Source organism: Anolis sagrei, chromosome 8, assembly GCF_037176765.1.
Source record: "Anolis sagrei isolate rAnoSag1 chromosome 8, rAnoSag1.mat, whole genome shotgun sequence".
In the NCBI taxonomy this organism is placed as follows: domain Eukaryota; kingdom Metazoa; phylum Chordata; class Lepidosauria; order Squamata; family Dactyloidae; genus Anolis; species Anolis sagrei.
In genome coordinates this window covers 37,461,889-37,486,922 of record NC_090028.1, presented here as the reverse complement: position 1 = coordinate 37,486,922, position 25,034 = coordinate 37,461,889, and the positions used below count along the sequence as shown (strand labels likewise).

Below are 25,034 nucleotides of genomic sequence, written 5' to 3'. Positions count from 1 at the left end.
ATATCACATACAGTTAATAAAAACGTAATAATTCATTTTACACTAAAACATTAAAACAGTAATTACATTCAATAACTACAATGGTCAGTCGTCACACTAACTCGTCGTTCATCATCCTCCATCCATATCTGGCTCACTCGTCGAATGCCTGTCTCCATAACCAAGTCTTCACCTGTTTCCTAAATGCCAGGTTAGACGGGGCGGTTCTGATCTCCAGTGGAAGAGAGTTCCAGAGTCGGGGGGCCACCACCGAGAAGGCCCTGTCCCTCATTCCCACCAGAGGCGCTTGCGAGGCCGGTGGGACCGAGAGCAGGGCCTCTCCAGATGATCTTTGACAAAAATGACAAAACCAACCCCACCAGTATTCAAATTTGGGCATATAGGTCAAATTTGGTACAGTGAATGAAAATACATCCTGAATATCAGATATTTACATTACAATTCATAACAGTAGCAAAATTGTAGTTATGAAGTAGCAATGAAAATAATATTATGGTTAGGCTTCATCACAACATGAAGAACTGTATTAAGGGGTCATGGCATTCAGAAGGTTGAGAAACTCTGTATTAGATGGAATAGGATATATATCTGACTATAAAAACCCAGGTTTGAAGCAACATATTGTTGCAGCAAAATAAACTGGGAACTATTTCAAGAAACAAAATGCAAGTAGGTTTGCATCCCTCCCCCCGGTCCCAAAAAATATCACAAGGGGCACCACATTATGATTTTGAAAACACAGAAGACACTAAAGACATGTTTCCTTTTACAAATTCAAAACAAAACCTCATGTGTCTCAAAAGCAAAAAGTAGGCTTCAATATTTCATACAGCTATTTGTAAATAACACACCTGTTCGTGAGTTTTAAGAAAAACTCATGCACAGGGATGTTATTTACAAATAGCTGTATGAAACCTTCATTCACTTGAAGGCTACTCTTTACTTCTGAGACACTTGAAGAGGTTTTGTTGGGATCAAAGCCAACCTTAAAAACTCTGGCATAGACACCGAGAACTGGGAAGCCCTGACCCTTGAGTGCTCTAACTGGAGGTCAGCTATGACTAACAGTGCTGCAGAATTCGAAGAGCATGACTAGAGTGTGAAAGGGAGAAACGTGCCCAAAGGAAGTCATGTCAAGCCAACCCTGACCAGGACCTCCTTCCACCTGGAAACCAATGTCCTCACTGCAGGAGAACATGTGGGTCAAAAATAAGGCTCCACAGCCACCCACGGACCACCGGCAAGACACTACACTTGGAGGACCATCATCCTTGGGCTACAAGGGATCACCTAACTAAGTACGAAGGTTGAATGAAAAGCAACGCCTCCACCTTTGTTACTTGGATTTGGATGGGAATATTTTAATAAATCAAATGCAGAAATAATCTTTAGACTGTGCTCTTTAACGACCACAATTCACTTTTCAACATAATCACCAGACAATGGAATACATTTATGCCAACAATGAACAAGTTTTCTGAAGCCGTCATGAAAGAAATCGACACCTGTTTCCACAACCCATCATACACAGATCTTCCGATAGCCAAGCAAAGCAATAATGTGACCTACACGTTCTTGTGAAATGCCGATTATGCTTGAAATTTCTCTCTGAGTGATATGACAATTGTCCTGAATAAATCTGTCAACCTTTTGCTTGTGAAACTTGGTGGTTGCTGTCACAGGACATCCAACTCTTTGTTGTCACGCAAGTCAGATGTTCCCACCAGGCCTGTAGCCGGGGGGGGGGGGGGGGGGTAGGGGTTCAACCCCCCCCCCCCGAATATTTTCAGGTTAAAAAAAAACTTGGTTTACTCATGAATTTTAACTGGTTAACCAAATCCCCCTGCTAAGTCTATGAGACGCAAAAAATTAAGAGTCCCTCCAGAACTGCAAGCACTATCTCAAGTGAATATTAACAATTTATTCACACTGTCATTACTTGCAGCAACAGCCGATGTAGCGAAGCAACCAAGTTGGGGGGCAGGTGTTGAATGCTCTCATTAAGGAGGCCAGACTTGGTGGAGGTGGTTGACAGGGACAGAGCTGCAAGCTATTGAAGGTTGCTCTGCCTCCTGCTGTACTCTTTGCTTCAGCGTGAACTCAACCCCCCCCCAAATTTTCAACCCCCCCTGAAATTTTCAAGCCCCCCCCCCAAAACATTCTGGCTACGGCCCTGGTTCCCACCTCAATATCTTCAAACTTTCTCGCCCAGTGATGCACAGTACTCACATCAACACAATCACCATAAACAGCTTGCATTGTCTGACGAATTTCCTTTGAGGTGGCATCTTCTGCTGTCAAGAATTCAATGACTGCACGTTATTTATGTCTCATTGACCGACCGTCTGCGCAGGGTTCCATACTTCACACTTTAACAACACAACTGTTCAATGCTATGGCTTCCTGCCAAAATGGAACTGTAGAGGAGAGTCTACTGAACAAGCCAGTACCTGCCGCATACCAGTACTGCCAACTGTTGAGGAGTTACGAAGGTGGAGGCATTACTTTTCATTCAACCCTCATAAGTAAATAACAACAACAATATATTCTGCTTTCCTCAAAGCCGCCAATGGAGCATTTCCAACTCTGTAATCTGCCCCAGTTCACAGTCAAGCTTCAGATAAAGTTTAAATGGGAACTGAGGTGTTAAAATTACTATCCATAGAAAACATCAATGGAGTTCACAAAGAAATGCTTTTAAAATATTACTTTAGGTTTTATTTAAACAAGAGAAAATGTGAATACAGAAGCTTTAGTTTATTCCAAAGCTTTGACACTGCATCAGAATGGTATTATAAATTCAGATAGTGCCATTATTTGGGAGTCTATGTAGCTGGCTGCCATTGCCAAGTTGGGTATTGCCTCTTAACACAGATCAGAACCAAGCGAATTCAGTTCTGAGGGCAAAAGGGAGAGGGAATAATTCAAAAGCACGTGAAAGACTGCTTGCAGACTAATTCAGCATATCTGGATTCCTGATTCTCCCGAACTTCTTTCAAAACGTGTGTTTCCAACCTCTTTATTGTTTAAGAGCTGTATGGTTTTTTTTTTTCAAAATTACTTGAATATCCAGAGTGAGATTTCTGTTATTTATTGTTTGCACCAGACTGTACTACTGAAGTGCCATCGACACTTTCAAATCTGCACTTGGCAATTAATGACTAAGTCCGCCAAAGCAATACTCAAACTCAACTGCAATACACAAGCAATGCAATAGCCATAAACCACTGCCATAGTAAAGGCAACCACAGTGGCATGGAATACCTTTATAGCTTCAGGGAATATTTAATTTACAGAATGTAACACAATAACCAAGTGATAACAGCATCTTGTCACGAAGGATAAGTATGAAAAGTAATATGTAATTGACAGAGTTATACAAACGGTTCAAAGCATATTCTACTATGCAAGGTAAAGGAAAATGTATTTCCACTCAACATTAAGTCAAGTCGAGTCCACCCTTCATCCTTCCTTCTCTTTTCTTCCTCCTTAACTCCCTCTTTCTCCTTCCCTTCTTCCCTTCCTCCCTTTCATCCTTCCTTCCTTCTCTCTTTCCTTGCTCCTTCCCTTCCTTCCTTCCTTCTTTCCTTCTTTCCTCTCTTCCTTCCCTCTCTCTTTCCTTTCTCCTTCCCTTCCTTCCATCCTTGCCTTCCACTGTTTCATCCTTTCTTCCTTCCCTTTTGCTTTTCCTTCCCTCTTTTCTCCCTCCTTCCTGCTCTCCCTCTTTCTCCTTCCATTCTTCTCTACCTTCCTTTTGTCCTTCCTTCCTTCTCTCTTTCTTTCCTCCATCCCTTCCTTCCTTCCTCTCTTCCTTCCCTCTCTTTTCTTTCTCCTTCCCTTCCTTCCATCCTTGCCTTCCACTGTTTCATCCTTTCTTCCTTCCCTTTTGCTTTTCCTTCCCTCTTTTCTCCCTCCTTCCTGCTCTCCCTCTTTCTCCTTCCATTCTTCTCTACCTTCCTTTTGTCCTTCCTTCCTTCTCTCTTTCTTTCCTCCATCCCTTCCTTCCTTCCTCTCTTCCTTCCCTCTCTTTTCTTTCTCCTTCCCTTCCTTCCATCCTTCCCTTCCACTGTTTCATCCTTTCTTCCTTCCCTTTTGCTTTTCCTTCCCTCTTTTCTCCCTCCTTCCTGCTCTCCCTCTTTCTCCTTCCATTCTTCTCTACCTTCCTTTTGTCCTTCCTTCCTTCTCTCTTTCTTTCCTCCATCCCTTCCTTCCTTCCTCTCTTCCTTCCCTCTCTTTTCTTTCTCCTTCCCTTCCTTCCATCCTTCCCTTCCACTGTTTTATCCTTTCTTCCTTCCCTTTTGCTTTTCCTTCCCTCTTTTCTCCCTCCTTCCTGCTCTCCCTCTTTCTCCTTCCATTCTTCTATACCTTCCTTTTGTCCTTCCTTCCTTCTCTTTCTTTCCTCCATCCCTTCCTTCCTCTCTTCCTTCCCTCTCTCTTTTCTTTCTCCTTCCCTTCCTTCCATCCTTCCCTTCCACTGTTTCATCCTTTCTTCCTTCCCTTTTGCTTTTCCTTCCCTCTTTCCTCCCTCCTTCCTGCTCTCCCTCTTTCTCCTTCCATTCTTCTCTACCTTCCTTTTGTCCTTCCTTCCTTCTCTTTCTTTCCTCCATCCCTTCCTTCCTTCCTCTCTTCCTTCCCTCTCTCTCTCCTTCCTCCTTCCCTCCCTTCCATTCTTCCACCCTTTCATCCTTCTTTCCATTTTGTCTTTCCTTCCTTCTTTCCTTCCTCCATCCTTCTCTCCCTCTTTCTTTTTCCATCCTTCCCCACCTTCCTTTTGTCCTTCCTTCCTTCTCTCTTCCCTTCCTTCTCCCTTCCCTTCCTTCTCCCTTCCTTCCCTCTCATTCCATCCTCCTTCCCTTCCTTCCATCCTTCCCTTCCACTCTTTCATCCTTCCTTCCCTTTTGCCTTCCCTTCCCTTTTTCCTCCTACTTCCTCTTTCTCTTAACCCTAACCCTTCCTTTTGTCCTTCCTTCCTTCTCTCTTTCCTTCCTCCTTCCCTTCCTTCCTTCATTCATAGAATCATAGAATCAAGGAGTTGGAAGAGACCTCATGGACAATCCAGTCCAACCCCATTCTGCCAAGAAGCAGGAATATTGCATTCAAATCACCCCTGACAGATGGCCATCCAGCCTCTGTTTAAAAGCTTCCAAAGAAGGCGCCTCCACCACACTCTGGGGCAGAGAGTTCCACTGCTGAATGGCTCTCACAGACAGGAAGTTCTTCCTCATGTCTCTTTCTTCCCTCTCTCTTTCCTTCCTCCTTCCATTTCTTCCATCCTTCCTTTCATCCTTCCTTTCTTCCCTTTTGCCTTTCATTTCCTCTTTCCTCAATCCTTCCTTCTCTCCCTCTTTCCATCCTTTCCTACCTTCCCTTTGTCCTTCCTTTCTTTTCTCTTTCCTTCCTCCTTTCCTCCCTCCCATCCTCCCTTTCCATACATCACCAGGAAGCCAGTTCTCTTAGCAGGGATTGCTAGCATGAGCCCACACAGTAGAAAATTTGCCTATGCCTGGTATATATCATCCTAAAGATAAAGGTAAAGGTTTCCCCTTGAGATTAAGTCTACTCATGTCTGACTTTGGAGGCTGGTGCTCATTTCTGGTGAGTTTTCTGGGCTGTATGGCCATGTTCCAGAAGCATTGTCTCCTGATGTTTCGCCTGCATCTATGACAGGCATCCTCAGGGGATGTCTGTTTGAGGGAGGTGTGAATATAGTTCACATGCCAGCTAATCACCTCCCAACAAAGTATTCTCCCAGGCAGTAAGAAGCTAGATCTTGAAGCTGCCAGGCCATTAAATGCTAATCAAGGTGGCCAATTGCAACATTCACACCTACCTCAAACAGACAAGAGTTCTTTCTCCCACCCCGGACTTTCAACTGGAGTGACTTACAGGGAGCGGTCAACCCCCTATTTAAGGAGCTCCATTGGCTGTCATTCATTTTCCGGTCCCAATTCAAGGTGCAGGTTCTTACTTACAAAGCCCTGAACGGTTTGGGACCTGCCTACCTGCGTGACCGCATTTCTGTGTACGAACCCACACAATCTCTTTGATCATCTGGAGAGGCCCTGCTCACGCTCCCACCCCCCTCGCAGGCATGATTGGTGGGGACGAGGGAGAGGGCCTTCTCGGTGGTGGCCCCCCCGACTCTGGAACTCACTTCCCAAGGATATCAAACAAGCCCCCACATTGGCAGTTTTTAGGAGGAGCCTGAAAACGTGGCTGTTCCAGTGTGCCTTCCTGGAATAAGGAATAATTCCCAACAACATGTCCTCAGAAGCACTTTAACTATTCGTTGGATTGCACTCCCTTTAGAATCATAGAATCAAAGAGTTGGAAGAGACCTCATGGGCCATCCAGTCCAACCCCATTCTGCCAAGAAGCAGGAATATTGCATTCAAATCACCCCTGATAGATGGCCATCCAGCCTCTTTTAAAAGCTTCCAAAGAAGTAGCCTCCACCACACTCTGGGGCAGAGAGTTCCACTGCTGAATGGCTCTCACAGTCAGGAAGTTCTTCCTCATGTTCAGATGGAATCTCCTCTCTTGTAGTTTGAAGCCATTGTTCCATTGCGTCCTAGTCTCCAGGGAAGCAGAAAACAAGCTTGCTCCCTCCTCCCTGTGGCTTCCTCTCACATATTTATACATGGCTATCATATCCCCTCTCACCCTTCTCTTCTTCAGGCTAAACATGCCCAGCTCCTTAAGCCGCTCCTCATAGGGCTTGTTCTCCAGACCCTTTATCATTTTAGTCGCCCTCCTCTGGACACATTCCAGCTTGTCAATATCTCTCTTGAATTGTGGTGCCCAGAATTGGACACAATAGTCCAGGTGTGGTCTAACCAAAGCAGAATAGAGGGGTAGCATTACTTTCCTGGACCTAGACACTAGACACTTTACTTCTTTTAAAGCCCTCCTACCAGACATATCCTACCTTTGTTCATGCCCAACGTTTATCTTTTAATTTTAAACTATTACATTTGGCCCGGAAATAGGTTTTTAAATCTTTGTGTGTTATTGTTTATATGTGACTTATATCAATGTTTTTGATTATTGCTTTTTTGTTATTGATGTGTTGCCGGGCTTGGCCGCATATAGGCTGCTCGGAGTCCCTTGGGGAGATGGTGGCAGGATATAAATAAAGTTATTATTATTATCATTATTATTATTATTATTATTATTATTATTATTATTATTATTATATAAACCTCACTTGCCTAGTTTCCAACAAGACCTCACAACATCTGAGGATGCCCACCATCAGAGGCAGCCCTAGGTAATTTTCAACAATAAGCAAACAGTATTTTGGCGCCCCCCCCCCCAACCAATCATTGATATATACTATTTTCTGTTTGTTGTGGGAGTTCTGTGTGCCATATTTGGTTCAATTCCATCATAGGTGGAGTTCAGAATGCTCTTTGATTGCAGGTGAACTATACATCCCAGTAACTACACTTGCCGCACTTGCTCCCTTACCTGGCCCGCTTTGGGTCTGGAGGCGTGCCTGAAGACCCCAGCGTGCACACCAAAAGTCACCTCTTCTCCTGACTTTCTCCTCAGCCATTGGGACCAAGAGAGAGAGAGAGAGAGAGGTGGAGATGCCCACCTTTCCTGAAGGTAGGCGCAGAAACAAAGGAGGGAGCGGAGGTGGGAGATACCTCCAGCTGGAGGGTCTCTCTCTCTCTCTCTCTCTTGGTCCCAATGGCTGAAGAGAAAGTCAGGAGAAGAGGCGACTTTTGGTGTGCACGCTGGGTCTTCAGACACGCCTCCGGACCCGAAGTGGGCCAGGCGCGGCGGCTCCGCCCCTTGGCCCACCCACAGATTGGGAAGAGGAGAGGAGGCGGGTGGAGCGCCGGGGGATCGGGAAAGGGAGCCGGTCATGAGGAAGGGATCGAACGCGGAGAACGACTGAGCGCCGGCTCTGCTCACGCACCCGGTGGCCGGGTGGAGCAAGAACGAGAGGGGCGAGGCGAGGCGAGGCTCAAGGGTCCGGCACTTTTGGGAAGAGGATCGCCAAGCAGCAAGGCAAGAAAGCCGAGGCTCCCCCTGGACTGCTAGGGCTGTTGTGAGCTGAGGGGGTGCTCCTCAAGAGTGGCATTTACAGAGGCATCTCTACGCCCCTGGCAAAAAAAAGTGTTCTGCGACCGCTTACTTCACGTAATGGATGAGCCGTCCCTGCCTGCCATAGATGCAGGCAAAATGTCAGGAGAGAATGCTTCTGGAACATGGCCAAACAGCCCAGAAAACTCACAACAACCCAGTGATGTTCACTCCAGTTTGGGAAGAAATATGTGCTTCAATAAATTAACAGTCAGGAATGATGTATGCTTGAAATCTCATGATTTTTCCAGGCAAAACTGAAAATGATTAAAATGGACTTACATATGACATTTTCACATTCAAACAGTAGTAGCAGACACAAAACGGCTGAACCCAAAAAGCAATTGCTTCTATTCATTCCATCTGTTCAATCTATTATGTACCACAGGAAAAAAAATGTAGGAATACATGACAGATTCAAAACAAAATTTGCCATAAGAGGTCAGCCTAGCACCAGAGACGGGCCATTTCCTACCAGTAGTATTTGTCTGTTTCTTCAATTAAACAAGAGAGTGGTAAAAAAAAAAATCTATTTCCAGGCAGAATGTTTCAGCAAATGGATGCAAAAACGTCTGATTGTTATGTTGTGTTCGAAGCGGCCGTTCTTTACAATTTATTGAGACTGTATATCATCGCGAATGTCTACTTCCCACAGAAACATTCTCTCTACAATATGAGAAATGCTACGACACAGAGTGAGAAAAGTTTCAGATAAGGATGGTTTGCAAAGACTGAAATTTGAGGACCGAAATCAATTTGAGGACCAAAATCAAGCATTAAAAAAGAACTTAGTGACAATACAATTACTTTCTTTTGGGGGAGAGTTGCTTCTACTCAAGCAAAGATAGCAAAGTGACCACAATTTGACACTCTGAAGGCTCAAAATGGAGAATGGTAGGAGCATCTCCAGTGCTAGCTATTCATAGATGCAAGAAAAACAGTGGTGCGCCTTTAACTTTGTGGAGTTTTTTCAAAAGGGAAGCCGCCTGCCTAGTATTGCCATCTTTTTCCTTTTGCACAGTTCTAAAATTAGGGTTGTCTCCTGTGATCCGCAGAAAGCTTCCCAATAAGACAAAATGAACCAAAAAGGAAGCTACAGCAGTGGTTCTCAACCTTGCTAATGCCGTGACCCCTTAATGCAGTTCCATATGTTGTGGTGACCCCCAACCATAATATTGTTTTCGTTGCTACTTGATACCTGTCATTTTAGCACTGTTATAAATCGTAATGTAAATATACGATATGCAGGATATATTTTCATTCACTGGACTAAATTGAGCACAAATACCCAATATGCCCAAATGTGAATGCTAGTGGGGTTGCGGGGGGGGGGGGATTGATTTTGTAATTTGGGAGTTGTAGTTGCTGGGATTTATAGTTCACTTATAATCAAAAAGCATTCTGAACTCCACCAGCAAGGGATTTAAACCGAACTTGGCACAAAGAACTCCCATGACCAACAGAAAACACTGGAAGGGTTTTGTGGGCATTGACCTTGAGTTTGGGAGTTGTAATTCACCTATATCCAGAGGAGCGCTGTGGATTCATGCAATGATGGATCTGGACCGAACTTGGCATGAACACTCAGTATGCCCAAATGTGAACACTGGTAGAGTCTGGGGAAAATAGACCTTGACATTTGGGAATTGTAGTTGCTGGGATTTATAGTTCACCTACAATCAAAGAGCATTCTGAACTCAACCAACAATAGAATTGGGTCCCACACAGAATCTCAATGACCACCAGGAAATACTATGTTTTCTGATGGTCTTTGGCGACCCCTTTGACACCCCCTCACGACCCCCTCAGGGGTCCCGACCCCCAGGTTGAGAAACACTGAGCTACAGTGTAACCATATTCTTTGCTATCCTTTTAGACAGCAGAATTGGGAACACATCTACCTATTGCAAACACAGCTTTGCAAGCTCTTTCTTACCAACTTCAGCACCGTAGTTTCAATGAAACGCACATTAGTACATTGTTTCTCAACCTTCCTAATGTTGCGAACTCTTAATACAATTTTTTCATGTTGTGGTGATCCCCAACCATCACATTATTTTCATGGCAACTATGTAACAATAATTTTGCTACTGTTATGAATCGTAATGTAAATATCTGATCTGCAGGGTGTATTTTCATTCACTGGACCAAATTTGGCACCAATACCCGACACACCTCAATCTGAATACTGGTGGGGTTGGGGAGGGGATTGATTTAGTCATTTGGGAGTTGTAGTTCCTGGGATTTATAGTTCACCTACAAACAAAGACCATTCTGAACTCCACCAATGATGGAATTGAATCAAACTTGGCACACAGAACTCCCATGACCGACAGTAAATACTGGAAGGGTTTGGTGGGCATTGACCTTGAGTTTTGGAGTTGTAGTTCACCTGCATCCAGAGAGCATTGTGGACTCAAACAATGATGGATCTGGACAAAACTTGGAACAAATATTCAAAATGCTCAAATGTGAGCACTGGCAGAGTTGGGGAAAATAGATCTTGGCATTTGGGAGTTGTAGTTGCTGGAATTGAACCAAACTTGGCACACAGAACTCCCATGGCCAACAGTAAATACTGGAAGGGTTTGTTGGGCATCGACCTTGACTTTTGGAGTTGTAGTTCCCCTACCTCCAGAGAGCACTGTGGACTCAAACAAAGATGGATCTGGATCAAATTTGGCATGGATATTCAAAATGCCCAAATGTGAGCACTGGTGGAGTTTGGGGGAAAAAAGGCCTTGACATTTGGGAGTTGTAGTTGCTGGGATTTTTAGTTCATCTAAAATCAAAGAACATTCTGAATTCCACCAATGATGGAATTGAACCAAACTTGGCACACAGAACTCCCATGACCAACAATAAATACTGGAAGTGTTTGGTAGCCACTGATCTTGAGTTTTGGAGTTGTAGTTCCCCTACCTCCAGAGAGCACTGTGGACTCAAACAAAGATGGATCTGGATCAAATTTGGCATGGATATTCAAAATGCCCAAATGTGAACACTGGTGGAGTTTGGGTAAAATAGAATTTGACATTTGGGAGTTGTCGTTGCTGGGATTTATAGTTCACCTACAATCAAAGAGCTTATAATTAAAGAGCATTCTGAATCCCACTAACGATAGAAGTGAACCAAACTTCCCACACAGAACCCCCATGACCAACAGAAAATACTGTGTTTGTAGATGGTCTTTGGTAACCTCTCTGACACCTCCCTCGCGACCCCCAGGTTGAGAAATGCTGCATTAGTATCTTTTAAGAACTGATCTTATCAGGTGGTCAGATTCCTGGGTTCTACATATAAATCAAGGCATGTTTCCAGTCCAGTTTGGAGAAGAGAAATGCCAATTCTGATTGTCTCTACAATAAGAGCTTTGGGGGAAATGCTGGCTACAATTCCAGGTGCCATTGACCCCACTAAATGCAATAAGTTTTATGTTGCTCTGGCAACGATCTGGGGACAAGTCCTATCAAAATGAGTGGAACTTCCCTCTGAGGAGATACGCAAAGGATTGTACTGACTGCAATTAAACTAGGGACTGACCTATTTATTGAACTTATTTTGACCGAGGAATTGGAGACTCCTGCCAAAAGCCACAGCCACATTGAGCGTTTTGGATATTTCCTTTGACAAGTGAGGAGGGCGCCTTGCCAGAAATGTCTCAACCCGGACTCCGATTAGTAGACCTAGCCCATTAAATGTTCACAATGAGCGAAGCAATACAAAGCTGGGTGAAGCCTTAAATCTCAGGAAAGAGAAGAGAAGAAAGTGATGAGAGGAAAGGGAGGAGAGGAAAGAAAGGAGAGGAAAGAATCAAGAGGAAACAGAGATAAGAGAGGAAAGGAAAGAGAGGAGAGGAAAGATAGGAGGGGAAAGGGAGGAGAAGAAACAGAGGAAAGGAAAGAAAGGGAGGAGAGGAAAGGGATGAGAGGAAAGAGAGGAGAGGAAAGAGAGGAGAGGAAAGAGGAGAGAAAAGAGGAGAGGAAAGATAGGAGGGGAAAGGGAGGAGAAGAAAGAGAGAAGAGGGATGAGTGGAAAGAGAGGAGAGGAAAGGGAGGGGAGGAAAGGGAGGGGAGGAAAGGAAGGAGAGGAAAGAATCAAGAGGAAACAGAGATAAGAGAGAAGAGGAAAGAGAGGAGAGGAGAGAATCGAGAGGAAAGATAGGAGGGGAAAGATAGGAGAAGAAAGGGAGGAGAAGAAAGAGAGGAAAGAGAGGAGAGGAAAGGAGGGAGAGGAAAGGGAGGGGAGGAGGGGAGGAGAGGAAAGAATTGAGAAGAAAGAGAGGCGAGGAAAGAGAGGGGAGGAAAGAGATGAAAGGAAAGAGAAGAGGGCTACTCCATGGCTTGCTCCCTGAGGCTGAGAGGATTTAGTAATCCTAGTCTAGATACAAGACGAGGAGGAACACACCATCTCCCCCCCCCCCCCCCCCCATAATTCTAAATACAATATAAACCTCACAACCACTTAGGATGCCTGCCACAGATGTGGGCGAAACGTCAGGAGAGAATGCTCCTGGAATATGGCCATACAGCCTAGAAAACACGTACAATAGTATTTTCCTATTAAAGAAATGTGTCTGATACTAGAGTGCAGTACAATGTTCCTGAGTGCATCTACTGTTGAATTAAAGCAGCTTGACACCATTATAGACACCATTATTTATTGATCAATTTATTTACGACATTTATATGCTGCCCTTCTCACCCTGAAGGCGACTCAGAGCAGCTTACAAGATATATATACATACAATATATTATATTAGTAGCATAGTACAATATCAGTATTATATATTACTATATTGTACTATACCTTTATATTGTAATATTATTAGTAATATTACATGTAATATAAAATATATAATTAATTATTAGTATTATTAGTATTATATTGTATTGCATTATAATATTATAAATATTATATGTATATACAATATATTATCTTATATTATTATCAAGGCTCTATGCTACAGACAACGAGGAGTTGCAGTTTGGTGAGGCACCAGCACTTATTGGCAGAGAGGGTGGAAGACCTTGTAACACCACAACTCCCATGATTGCATAGCACAGAGCCATGGGAGTGGTGTCCAACTGCATTCATTCCACAATGTAGATGCACCATCACTCCTCTCTTCCTTGCTTATACATTTAGAAACTGGTTTTTAAAAAGCCAAAATATACGATGCTGGCTACGAGGAACAACCACAAACAGCCCTGATTATAGGAAGAGATTATGTGAGGATCATGCTATCTTACACACATTTCTATGCCTTTAGAATTACAGATTATCCAAAAAGCCAGGTGTTTTGGACTATTTCAGATTTTGGAGCATCTGCATATCAACAATGGACTTGGAGATGCAACCCAAGTCTAAACACAAAATTCATCTTGGCTTCAGCTATACCGGAAGATAATTTTATGCATAATATTTTCAACAGCTTTTTGCATGAAACGAAGTTTGTGTACACTGAACCATCCAAAGCAAAGGTGCCAGCAACCCGGATAACTATGTGGACAATTTTGGAGCCGTTCTGATGACTAGAAAGGAGACACCCACATTACTTATTATCCTTTACTGTTGGTGGAAAGGTGGGGCAAACCACACATGAACAAATAAATAAATATTGTTTCTACAGTGGGTTGTTGTAGGTTTTTTTCGGGCTATACGACCACGTTCTAGAGGCATTCCCTCCTGACGTTTCGCCTGCATCTATGGCAAGCATCCTCAGAGGTAATGATTATGACCATGAAAGCCTTTAACAACACATTGTTTCTACAGTTTGTTTATATAGAGACCCATTTGGGATTTCCTTACCGGGAAATCTCAGATGAGTCTCTATATACAAACCTTCCTTCATGGGCAGAATTATACATTGTATAAGCTCATTTTGTGACAAAATACAGTATCTATCAAGCACTCCACCTTTTTTCCTCGTGTCAGGAGCAACTTAAGAAATTGCAAGTCGCTTCTAGTGTAAGATAATTGGCTGTCTGCAAGAACGTTGTCCTGGGGACACACAGATGTTTCACCATCTTTGTGGAAGGCTTCTCTCAAGTCCCTGCATGGGGAGCTGGAGCTGACAGATGGAGCTCATCTGCACTCTCGCCAGATACGAACTTCCGACTTGTCGGTCTTCAGTTCTGCCGGCGCAAGGGTTTAACCCACTGCACTACCGGGTGCTCCACCTGTATTGGTGTTATTATAGGATGCTTTTATTGCCTATTTGCAGTTAGGACTAGTAAACGTCCTGGGGGGCTGCGTTGTGTTTGTCAGGAAGGCAAGACAAACTTTAAATCAATCAATCAACCAATGACACCTTTACCTTTGGGTCTTTCTATGCACGCAAACTTTCTTTCGTGGACAGAATGATTCAACATGCACAGTGTAAAATTTATTTATTTATTTACAACGTTTATATGCCACCCTTCTCACCCCGAAGGGGATTCAGAGCGGCTTACAAGATATATATACATACGATATATTATATTATTAGCATAGTAGAATATCAATATTATATATTAGTTTATTGTACTATACCATTATATTGTAATATTATTTGTAATATTACATGTAATATAAATATATAATTATAATATCTTATTATTATTATATTGCATTACATTATAATGTTATAAATATTATATGTATATACAATATATATTATAATATATTAAATCCCCTACAATGATACAACATCTATGAAATGTCAACAAAGGGAGTGTTTTAGACTCTCCCTGTTATCTCATTCTGTAAATGCCAATATTTCGAAAACCGGGGAGGAAAGAAAACCCTGGAAATCCCAAACACTTCTTCTATTCCAAAGCCTTTACTACATTCCACCTGTATTAATGTCTACTATAGGGTACTTTTATCCCACTGTTTGTAGTGAGGTCTGGGATACCCCCTGGAAGAAAGGCGGGACAATCTGTAGACCGACCAATCAATCAATCAATCAATTGCCACAAATTGTAGACCAATCCATCAATGGATTGCTACAAACTATAGACAAATCAATCCATCAATTAGTGAATTGCTACGGACTAATATTTATTTATTTATGGCATATATATATCACACAAACTACTGCTCAATCAATCAATGAATTGCTATAACTGAAGATCAATCAATCAATTACCACAAATAATAGATCAATCAATTGCGACAAGTTATTACCCAATCAATAGACAAATTGCCACAAATTATAGATCAATCAATGAATTGCTACAAACTATTACCCAATCAATCAATGAATTGCCACAAATTATAAATCAACCAATGGCCACAAATGGTTGACTAAACAATCAATCAATTGCAACAAACTGTAGATTGATCAATCACCACAAACCATAGCTCAGTCAATCAACTGTTGACCAATCAATTACCACAAATTGTTGATCAATCGATCAATCAATCAATTGTCACAAGCTATAGATCAATTGATTGCCAAACTGTTGACCAATTGATCAATGGATAGCTACATTGGAGATCAATCGATCAATCAACTGCTACAAACTATACATCAATCAATCAATGACCACAAACTGTAGATCAATCAATCAATCAATTAATGATTTGCTGCAAATTACAGATCCAATCAATCAATGGCCACAAACTGTTGACCAATCGATGCGTGGATAGCTACACTTGATCAACCCATTGCCACAAACTATAGATCAATCAATCAATCAATCAATGGGTACAGACTGCAGATCAATTGATTGCCACAAACTATACATCAATCAGTGGACAGCTACAAATTGTAGATCAATCAATCAATGGCTACAAACTATGGATCAATCAAATGGGTATAGACTGCAGATCAGCTGATCAATCAATGGCCACAAATGATAGATAAATCAATGGACAGCTAAAAATTGTAGATCAATCGATCAATCAATGGCTACAAAATCAAATGGGTACAGAGTGCAGATCAATTGATCAATCAATGGCCACAAACTATAGATTGATCAATCAATGGACAGCTACAAATTGTAGATCGATCAATCAATGGCTACAAACTATACAGAGTGGGTACAGAGTGCAGATCAACTGATCAATCAATGACCACAAACTATAGATCGATCAATCAATGGACAGCTACAAACTATAGATCAATCAAATGGGTACAGAGTGCAGATCAATTGATCAATCAATGGCCACAAACTATAGATCGATCAATGGACAGCTATAAATTGTCAATCAATGGCCACAAACTATTGATCGATCAATGGACAGCTATAAATTGTCAGTCAGTGGCCACAAACTATTGATCGATCAATCAATGCACAGCTATAAATTGTAGATCAATCGATCAATCAACAGCTACAAACTGTAGATCAATCAAATGGGTACAGAGTGCAGATCAATTGATCAACCAATGGCCACAAACTATAGATTGATCAATCAATGGACAGCTACACATTGTAGATCAATCGATCAATCAATAGCTACAAACTATGGATCAATCAATGGGTACAGACTATAGATCAATCAATCAAGGGGTGCAGACTGCAGATCAGCTGATCAATCAATGGCCACAAACTATAGATCAATCAATGGACTGCTATAAATTGTAGATCAATTGATCAATCAGTGGCCACAAACTATAGGTCAATCAATAGTACAAACTGTTGATCAATCAGCCAAGGAATTACTACACTGTAGATCAATCAATCAATCAATCAATTGCCACAAAGTGTTGACCAATGGATTAATGGATAGCCACAAACTGTTGATCAGTCAATCAATCAATCAATGGAACCACCAGTGGGTAACTAAAAGCTGCCAATCAGAGGTTCCTCCCTCTCTCTTTGCCTGCTCACCTTCCAGCACAGAGTAGACCTGCTCCAGAGCCATCTTTCCCTCTTCCTCCTCCTCCTCCTCAGGCTCCCCCCGTCCCGCTCAAGTGGTCTCTTCCCGGGGCCGAGAGAGAGAGAGAGAAAGAGAGAGAGGGCGAGACCACTCCTCAGCGCGGGGGGGTCCTCTCCACTTCCTCGCCGTCGGGTGCCGCCGCCGCCGCCTCTCTTCGCCCTGCTCCGCGCCTCCCGCCCGGCCGCCCTTCCATCGCGGCGCCGAGACCCGCGCTCTCTCCGAGGGAAGTTGCGAAGAGGAGGAGGAGGAGGAGAGAGGGGTCTCCGGTCTCCCGCCTCGGCTCCTTCTCTGCCGGCGGCGGCGTCGAGAATGAAGAGGGAGGCCCCCGCCTCACGCACGCCTTTCTTTACCTCAGGAGAAAAGAGAGGGAAGGCCGCTAGAGGGCGCTGCCTGCGCGAAGCACGGAGGGAGACAGCCAGAGAGCGACGCCGCACTTGTGCGCATGCGCGGGCCTCAGCCCAAGCTCCTTCATTGAGATGGAAAGAGGCATTCCTCGGGATACTAGACGCGGACTCCAGTTACGAACGAGAGCCGTTCTGTCAGTTGCATCTGTACGTAAGTCGGATTGAGTACTTTTCTTAAGTGTAACTCTAATAATAAACTTTATTTGTATCCCGCTACCATCTCCCAAGGGACTCAGTGCGGCTTACATGAGGCCAAGCCCACAATACATCAATAAACAAAACATCAATAAAACAATCAATACAATTTTGTTGTTGTTCATTCGTTTAGTCGTCGCCGACTCTTTGTGACCTCATGGAGCAGCCCACGCCAGAGCTCCCTGTCGGCCATCACCACCCCCAGCTCCTTCAAGGTCAGACAATCAATACAATACAAATCATATATATTTATCGTGTCATCAGCAACCATACCATTGTATTATATTTCTAACAGAACAAAACAAACAAACAAAACACAAAGTATGCAGGTTTGGTATTCTATTAAATGTCCTTTGACCAGTATCTGGCCACTTGGAGTGCCTCTGGTGTTGCTGCAAGAAGGTCCTCCATTGTGCATGTGGCAGGGCTCAGGTTGCATTGCAGCAGGTGGTCAGTGGTTTGCTCTTCTCCACACTCATAGAATCATAGACTCAAAGAGTTGGAAGAGACCTCATGGGCCATCCAGTCCAACCCCATTCTGCCAAGAAGCAGGAATATTGCATTCAAATCACCCCTGACAGATAGCCATCCAGCCTCTGTTTAAAAGCTTCCAAAGAAGGAGCCTCCACCACACTCCCTCCGGGGCAGAGAGTTCCACTGCTGAACGGCTCTCACAGTCAGAAAGTTCTTCCTCATGTTCACATGGAATCTCCTCTCTTGTAGTTTGAAGCCATTGTTCCATTGCGTCCTAGTCTCCAGGGAAGCAGAAAACAAGCTTGCTCCCTCCTCCTCTCTGTGGCTTTCTCTCACATATTTATCCATGGCTATCATATCCTCTCTCAGCCTTCTCTTCTTCAGGCTAAACATGCCCAGCTCCTTAAGCCGCTCCTCATACGGCTTGTTCTCCAGACCCTTGATCATTTTAGTCACCCTCCTCTGGACACATTCCAGCTTGTCAATATCTCTCTTGAATTGTGGTGCTCAGAATTGGACACAATATTCCAGGTGTGGTCTAACCAAGGCAGAATAGAGCATGGGTAGCATGACGTCCCTAGATGTAGACTCTAAGTTCCTCTTGATGCAGGCCAAAATCCCATTGGCTTTTTTGCCGCCACGTCACATTGTTGGCTCATGTTGAACTTGTTGTCCACGAGGACTCCAAGATCATTTTCACACGTACTGCTCTCAAGCCAGGCGTCCCCCATTCTGTATCTTTGCATTTCGTTTTTTTCTGCCTAAGTGGAGTATCTTGCATTTGTCCCTGTTGAACTTCATTTTGTTAGTTTTGGGCCATTTCTCTAACCTTTCTTAAGTGTAACTCTATTTATTTATTTATTCATTCATTCATATTTACCATATTTATATACTGCCCCTCTCAGCCCGAAGGCAACTTGAGGCGGTTTACAGTCGGTGGTCAATGCCCCCAAACAACGTAAAATACAGTTAAAAACATAACATATAATATAAACCATATAAAAGCAATAAAACAATAATAGCCATAAAACACAAGTCCTCAGCATCTCATCACTAAAATCATTTTTCCGTAGCATCATCCAATCATTCCGTAGATCTCAATGAGTCTGCAAATGCCTGCTCAAACAGCCAGGTTTTGACTCTCTTTCAAAATGTTAGGAAGGAGGGGGCCCATCTAATATCCCTAGGGAGGGCGTTCCATAGCCAAGGGGCCATCGCTGAGAAGGCCCTTTCTCTTGTCCGTGCCAATCGCATCTGCAAAAGGGGCGGGACTGAGAGCAGGACCTCTTAACTGTAGTCAAATCAGTGGCCACAAACTGTAGACCAATCTACAGGCAAACTGTAGACCACAAACTGTAGGAAAGAATGGCCATACAACCGGAAAATAATAATAATAATAATAATAATAATAATAATAATAATTTGATACACAAGAAAATCAGTACACTCTGAACAAGATCGCTATGATGCACTATGATCACACGTTGGACACTTCCCAAGTATCTAGGACTGTGTGGTGTATTGGTGAATAATGTATGGGGATCCGAGTAGGGTGGTCTTTGGCAGCTGGCAGCTGGCAATTTTGTCAACACCGATTGTTTTTAAGTGCAGGCCAAGGTCTTTAGGCACTGCACCCAGTGTGCCGATCACCACTGGGACCACCTTTACTGGCTTGTGCCAGAGTCTTTGCAGTTCGATTTTAAAATTCTCATATCGTGTCAGCTTTTCCAGTTGTTTCTCTGCAATCCTGCTGTCACCTGGTCAAAAAAAGGTCAAAAAAAGATGTACCCCAAGACTGGAAATATTTAGGGGCGAGCTCCATTGAACTGAGTTGAGATGCAAATTGTCTGATTTTTAAATGCAAAGCTGGGCCTGATCTGCCACTCTTGAAAAGGGAATCACACCGTTTATTTATGCGTATCTATTTTAAAGATTTATGCCCTCCTCTTCAGGAATAAAAAATGCCCCGAAGCGGTTCAGTTTACCGGATAAAAGAGATGGCAAAGCGATAATCATCGGCTTCTTTGGTCCAGATTGAGAAAGAGGGAGAGAATAATTTGGGGTTATTTTACATGCAGTTTATGCCAGTATGGTACATTCAGAGTCATTTGACAGCAAAGTGTTTTTGTGACTTATCATTTACAAAGGTGTTAATCTCCACCTTTGTAAATGATGTGTTTTTATAATTGGATTTTATGTGAAATTCCTGAATTTTAGGAATGAAAGGAATGTAACCCCTTAAAATGAGGTTAGTACTGGATGCTATTCATAAATGCATTAAATATATTGACAAGCTGGAATGTGTCCAGAGAAGGGCGACTAAAATGATCAAGGGTCTGGAGAACAAACCCTATGAGGAGTGGCTTAAAGAGCTGGGCATGTTTAGCTTGCAAAAGAGAAGGCTGAGAGGAGACATGATAGGCATGTATAAATATGTGAGAGGAAGCCACAGGGAGGAGGGAGCAAGCTTGTTTTCTGCTTCCCTGGAGACTAGGACGCAATGGAACAATGGCTTCAAACTACAAGAAAGGAGATTCCACCTGAACATTAGGAAGAACTTCCTAACTTTTTTTGTGTCAGGAGCAACTTGAGAGACTGCAAGTCACTTCTGGTGTGGGAGAATTGGCTGTCAGCAATAATAATAATCTATCTAAATAAAAATTTAATGTTTGTTTGTGGGATTAACATAACTCAAAATCCACTGGGCAAATTGACACCAAATTTGGACACAATACACCTATGTGGCCAATGAGTGTCCATCGCTCCTAAAAACACTGAAAAACATAGCAGAAGAGACTTTAAAAGCCAGAAAATAAAGAAATACGTTACAATGTATGCACAAAACCACATATATACAGATATATATACACACAAAATACATATACACATACTAGGCCACAGCAACGTGTGGCAGTGCTAATAATAGTAATAATAATAATAATAATAATAATAATAATAATAATAATAATTTTATTTTTATTCCCTGCCAACCATCTCTCCAAGGGAACTCTGGGCGGTGTACAACAGACAAGCCCAAAAATTACAAATGGAACACAATCAATTAAAAACATCAGATAAAATATAAAAACAATCACATTTGTAAGCAACATCAAAACAATATGGCTGAGAAAGAACACCACTGCAAGGACGTTGGTCAGGGGACATCAAGATGTTTTGATGTTTTACCATCCTTGTGGGAGGCTTCTCTCATGTCCCCGGTGGCGCAGTGGGTTAAACCCTTATGCTGGCAGGACTGAAGACCGACAGGTCACAGGTACGAATCCGGGGAGAGGTGGATGAGCTCCCTCTATCAGCTCCAGCTCCTCATGCGGGGACATGAGAGAAACCTCCCACAAGGATGATAAAAACATCAAATCATCTGGGCGTCCCCTGGGCAACGTCCTTGCAGACGGCCAACTCTCTTACACCAGAAGTGACTTGCAGTTTCTCAGGTTACTCCTGACATAACAAAAAAAGGGGAGCTGGAGCTGACAGAGGGAGCTCATCCACGCTCTCCCTGGATTTGAATCTGCGATCTGTCGGTCTTCAGTCCTGCCGGCACAAGGGTTTAACCCACTGCGCCACCGGGGGCTCCTTCCTAACTGTGAGAGCTGTTCAGCAGTGGAACTCCCTGCCCCGGGATATGGTGGAGGCTCCTTCTTTGGAGGCTTTTAAACAGAGTCTGGATGGCCATCTGTAAGGAGTGCTTTGAATGTGATTCTTGCTTCTTGGCAGGTGGTTGGACTGGATAACCCATGAGGTCTCTTCCAACTCTATACTCCAACTCCAACTATGATTCTATAATAGCAAATGAGGGTAACGAGAGTCTCTTTTAATGCTAAGGGTAAATAGTAGGGTCTGATTTGAATTAGTTCTCAAGGTTGGTCTCAACCTCTACATATTGGTATTAATGTAGTTTGACACCACTTTGTTTACCATGGGATAATGGGAGTTCTAGTTTAGTAAGACAGCAGCACTCTTTGGCAGAGAAGTCTAAAAACCTTGTAAGACTCCTCTGATTCCTGATATGGCAGGACAAGTTAAAAAAAACCCAAAAGCTAGAGAAAAGCAAAACACAACTGCAAACAGATCAATCTAGATACGGCTGATGGTTATGATTAGGTTTATCGCAGAACCTTGGCTTTGACGATGCCCTTGTAAACTGCATAAGCAGTTACTTTGGAAACATTAGACAAGCGCCTTTGAACACTTTGCAGATAGATGTGTTTTATCGCTGCTGCAGACACTCACGCTGCTAAATTTTTTAACAAAAGAGAAGATCGAGTCTGTCTGGAGACAAGTGTCCACTGACCTTACGGTCCCTGCGCCGAGTCTGTGATAAGTAGATACTTTCTCCAGAATGCCCTGGACACTGTATACAAAGATAAGCTATACATATACGTTGGTTGATAGGTTTGTGCCACAAAGACACCTACGTGGCTTGATGGATCTGGGCCAAACTTGGCATGCATACTCTTCATTACTCAACTTAATATAATTGCAGAGTTTGAACATCAAAAATTCAAAAAATGGCAACATATAGATAGAAAGGACTTTCTAGTGGCCTAGAAGTATGTATGTGTATGGCATGCTCAGATGTAACCACAAGAGGACACTATATAGATAGAAAGGATTAGCTACTGCTCTATAAGTATGTATGCATCTAGTGCAATCACAAGAGGACAGTATATAGATGAGAAAGGATTAGCTATTGTCTAGAAATGTGTATGCATGTAATGCTCAGATGTAACCACACGAGGGCACTATATAGATTAGAAAGGATTAGCTACTGGTCAATAAGTATGTATATGTATGCAGTGCTCAAATGCAACCTAAGAGGGCACCGTATAGATAGAAAGGATTAGCTACTGGCCTATAATTATGTATGTATGCAGTGCTCAAACGCAACCACAAGAGAACAGTATATAGATGAGAAAGGATTAGCTATTGCCTAGAAATGTGTGTTTGTGTAATGCTGAGATGTAACCACAAGATGAGAAAGGATTAGCTACTGGTCTATGTCTATGCATGCATGTATTTATGCAGTGCTCAAATGCAACCACAAGAGAACAGTATATAGATTAGAAAGGATTAGCTACTGCTCTGTAAGTATGTATGTAAGCAGTGCTCAGATGTAACTACAAGAGGGTACTATATTAGCCATGGATCTATAAATATGTATGCATCTAGTGCTCAAGTGCAACCACAAGAGGACAGTATATAGATGAGAAAGGATTAGCTATTGTCTAGAAATGTGTATGCATGTAATGCTCAGATGTAACCACACGAGGGCACTATATTGATTAGAAAGGATTAGCTACTGGTCAATAAGTATGTATATGTATGCAGTGCTCAAATGCAACCTAAGAGGGCACCGTATAGGTAGAAAGGATTAGCTACTGGCCTATAAGCATGTATGTATGCAGTGCTCAAACGCAACCACAAGATAACAGTATATAGATAAGGATTAGCTATTGTCTAGAAATGTGTATTTATATAATTCTGAGATGTAACCACAAGAGGGCACTATGTAGATGAGAAAGGATTAGCTACTGGTCTGTCTGTCTGTCTGTATGTATGTGGTGCTCAAATGCAACCACAAGAGAACAGTATATAGATTAGAAAGGATTAGCTACTGGTCTGTAAGTATGTATGTATGCAGTGCTCAAATGCAAACACAAGAGGTCACTATATAGATAGAAAGGATTAGCTACTGGTCTATAAGTATATCTGTATGCAGTGCTCAGATGTAACCACAAGAGGGCAGTATATAGATAGAAAGGATTAGCTACTTGTACTCAGAATGGGGAAAATGAATGAAAAAAGAGAGGGAAGAAAGAATAATAAGGGAAGACAAAGCAAAGGGGGAAGAGAATGAAGGAAGAAAAGAGAGAGGGAGAAAGTGTATGGGGGAAAGGGAGGAAGAAATGAAAGAGCCACAAAGAAGGTGCAAACTCGGGTATATCCTCTAGTCTACAATGAAAAGAAAAGATGAAGCAAATGTGAATTTCTTTGTAAAGCATGCTGCCATCCTTCCTGGGAAGAACAATTCTTCATTCTCACTTGTTTTTAAGAGTAAACCTATGTCTTTTGTAACGGCTTCAGCTGTTTGTTCTTTGAGATGTCGGAGGGGAAAAGCGCCCCACATCTTCCAATGACACGTTGCTTTCATACTTTAATTTTTCCTTGGGTTTGCGGTGAATGTTGTGAATTTCTCTCACTTTGATCTTTTCTGTGCGGAAACGCTTTGAACAGCTCTGTCATGCAGAAAGTGGGAAATGATGAGAATGTCCCAATTCAAAATAAGGATAGCAGATCCTGACTGTTTTCAGTAGACTCTCGATTAACTGGAACTCAAACAACTGGACATCTCAGTTTTAACTAAAATGGCATACTTCATTCATAAAGCTGATTTTGTAAAACTGTTTTACATTTTTAATATCAAGGCAAAACAGATTTTATGGTATGCACAGTATGGTGTATAATATGTAGTACTAGCTGTCCCCTGCCACTCATTGATGTGGCCCAGTTTGTGTATATGTGTTTTGTGTGTGTATATATATGCGTATATGTATGTATATAAATTAGTATATATGTGTATATATGTGGTTTTTCGCATGCGTTCTAATGTATTTTTTGTTTTTTGGCTTTTTAAGTGTCTTCTGTGTTTTTCAATGTTTTTATGGGTGATGGTCACTCATTGGCCTGATATGTGTATTGTGTCCAAATTTGGTGTCAATTCATCCAGTGGTTTTTGAGTTATGTTGATCCCACAAACGAACATTACATTTTTATTTATTTGGATTACTAACCATCCCCTGCCGCGCATTGCTGTGGAACAGTCTGTGTATATGTGTTTTGTGTGTGTATATGTGTGTGAACTTATTTGTGTATATGTATATATGTGTGTTTGCATGCAGGTGTGTGTGTGTGTATGATGCTACAACGCATGCACAAAACCACACACACACACACACACACACACACACATGGTTTTGT

The 25,034-nt window shown here is 42.5% G+C and overlaps 1 protein-coding gene across 3 annotated transcripts in view; it reads right to left on the bottom strand.

The window, feature by feature from the left end:
- The window catches only part of NETO2 (neuropilin and tolloid like 2), a 79,094-nt gene extending 61,837 nt beyond the window's left edge, over positions 1 to 17,257 (bottom strand). For all 3 annotated transcript variants that reach the window (XM_060788193.2, XM_060788194.2, XM_060788195.2), the window contains exon 1: positions 16,914 to 17,257. In XM_060788193.2, the coding sequence (XP_060644176.2) occupies positions 16,914 to 16,947 (34 nt within the window). In that variant the 5' untranslated portion in view covers positions 16,948 to 17,257. The remainder of the gene's footprint in view (positions 1 to 16,913) is intronic.
- Positions 17,258 to 25,034: the final 7,777 nt, after the last annotated feature.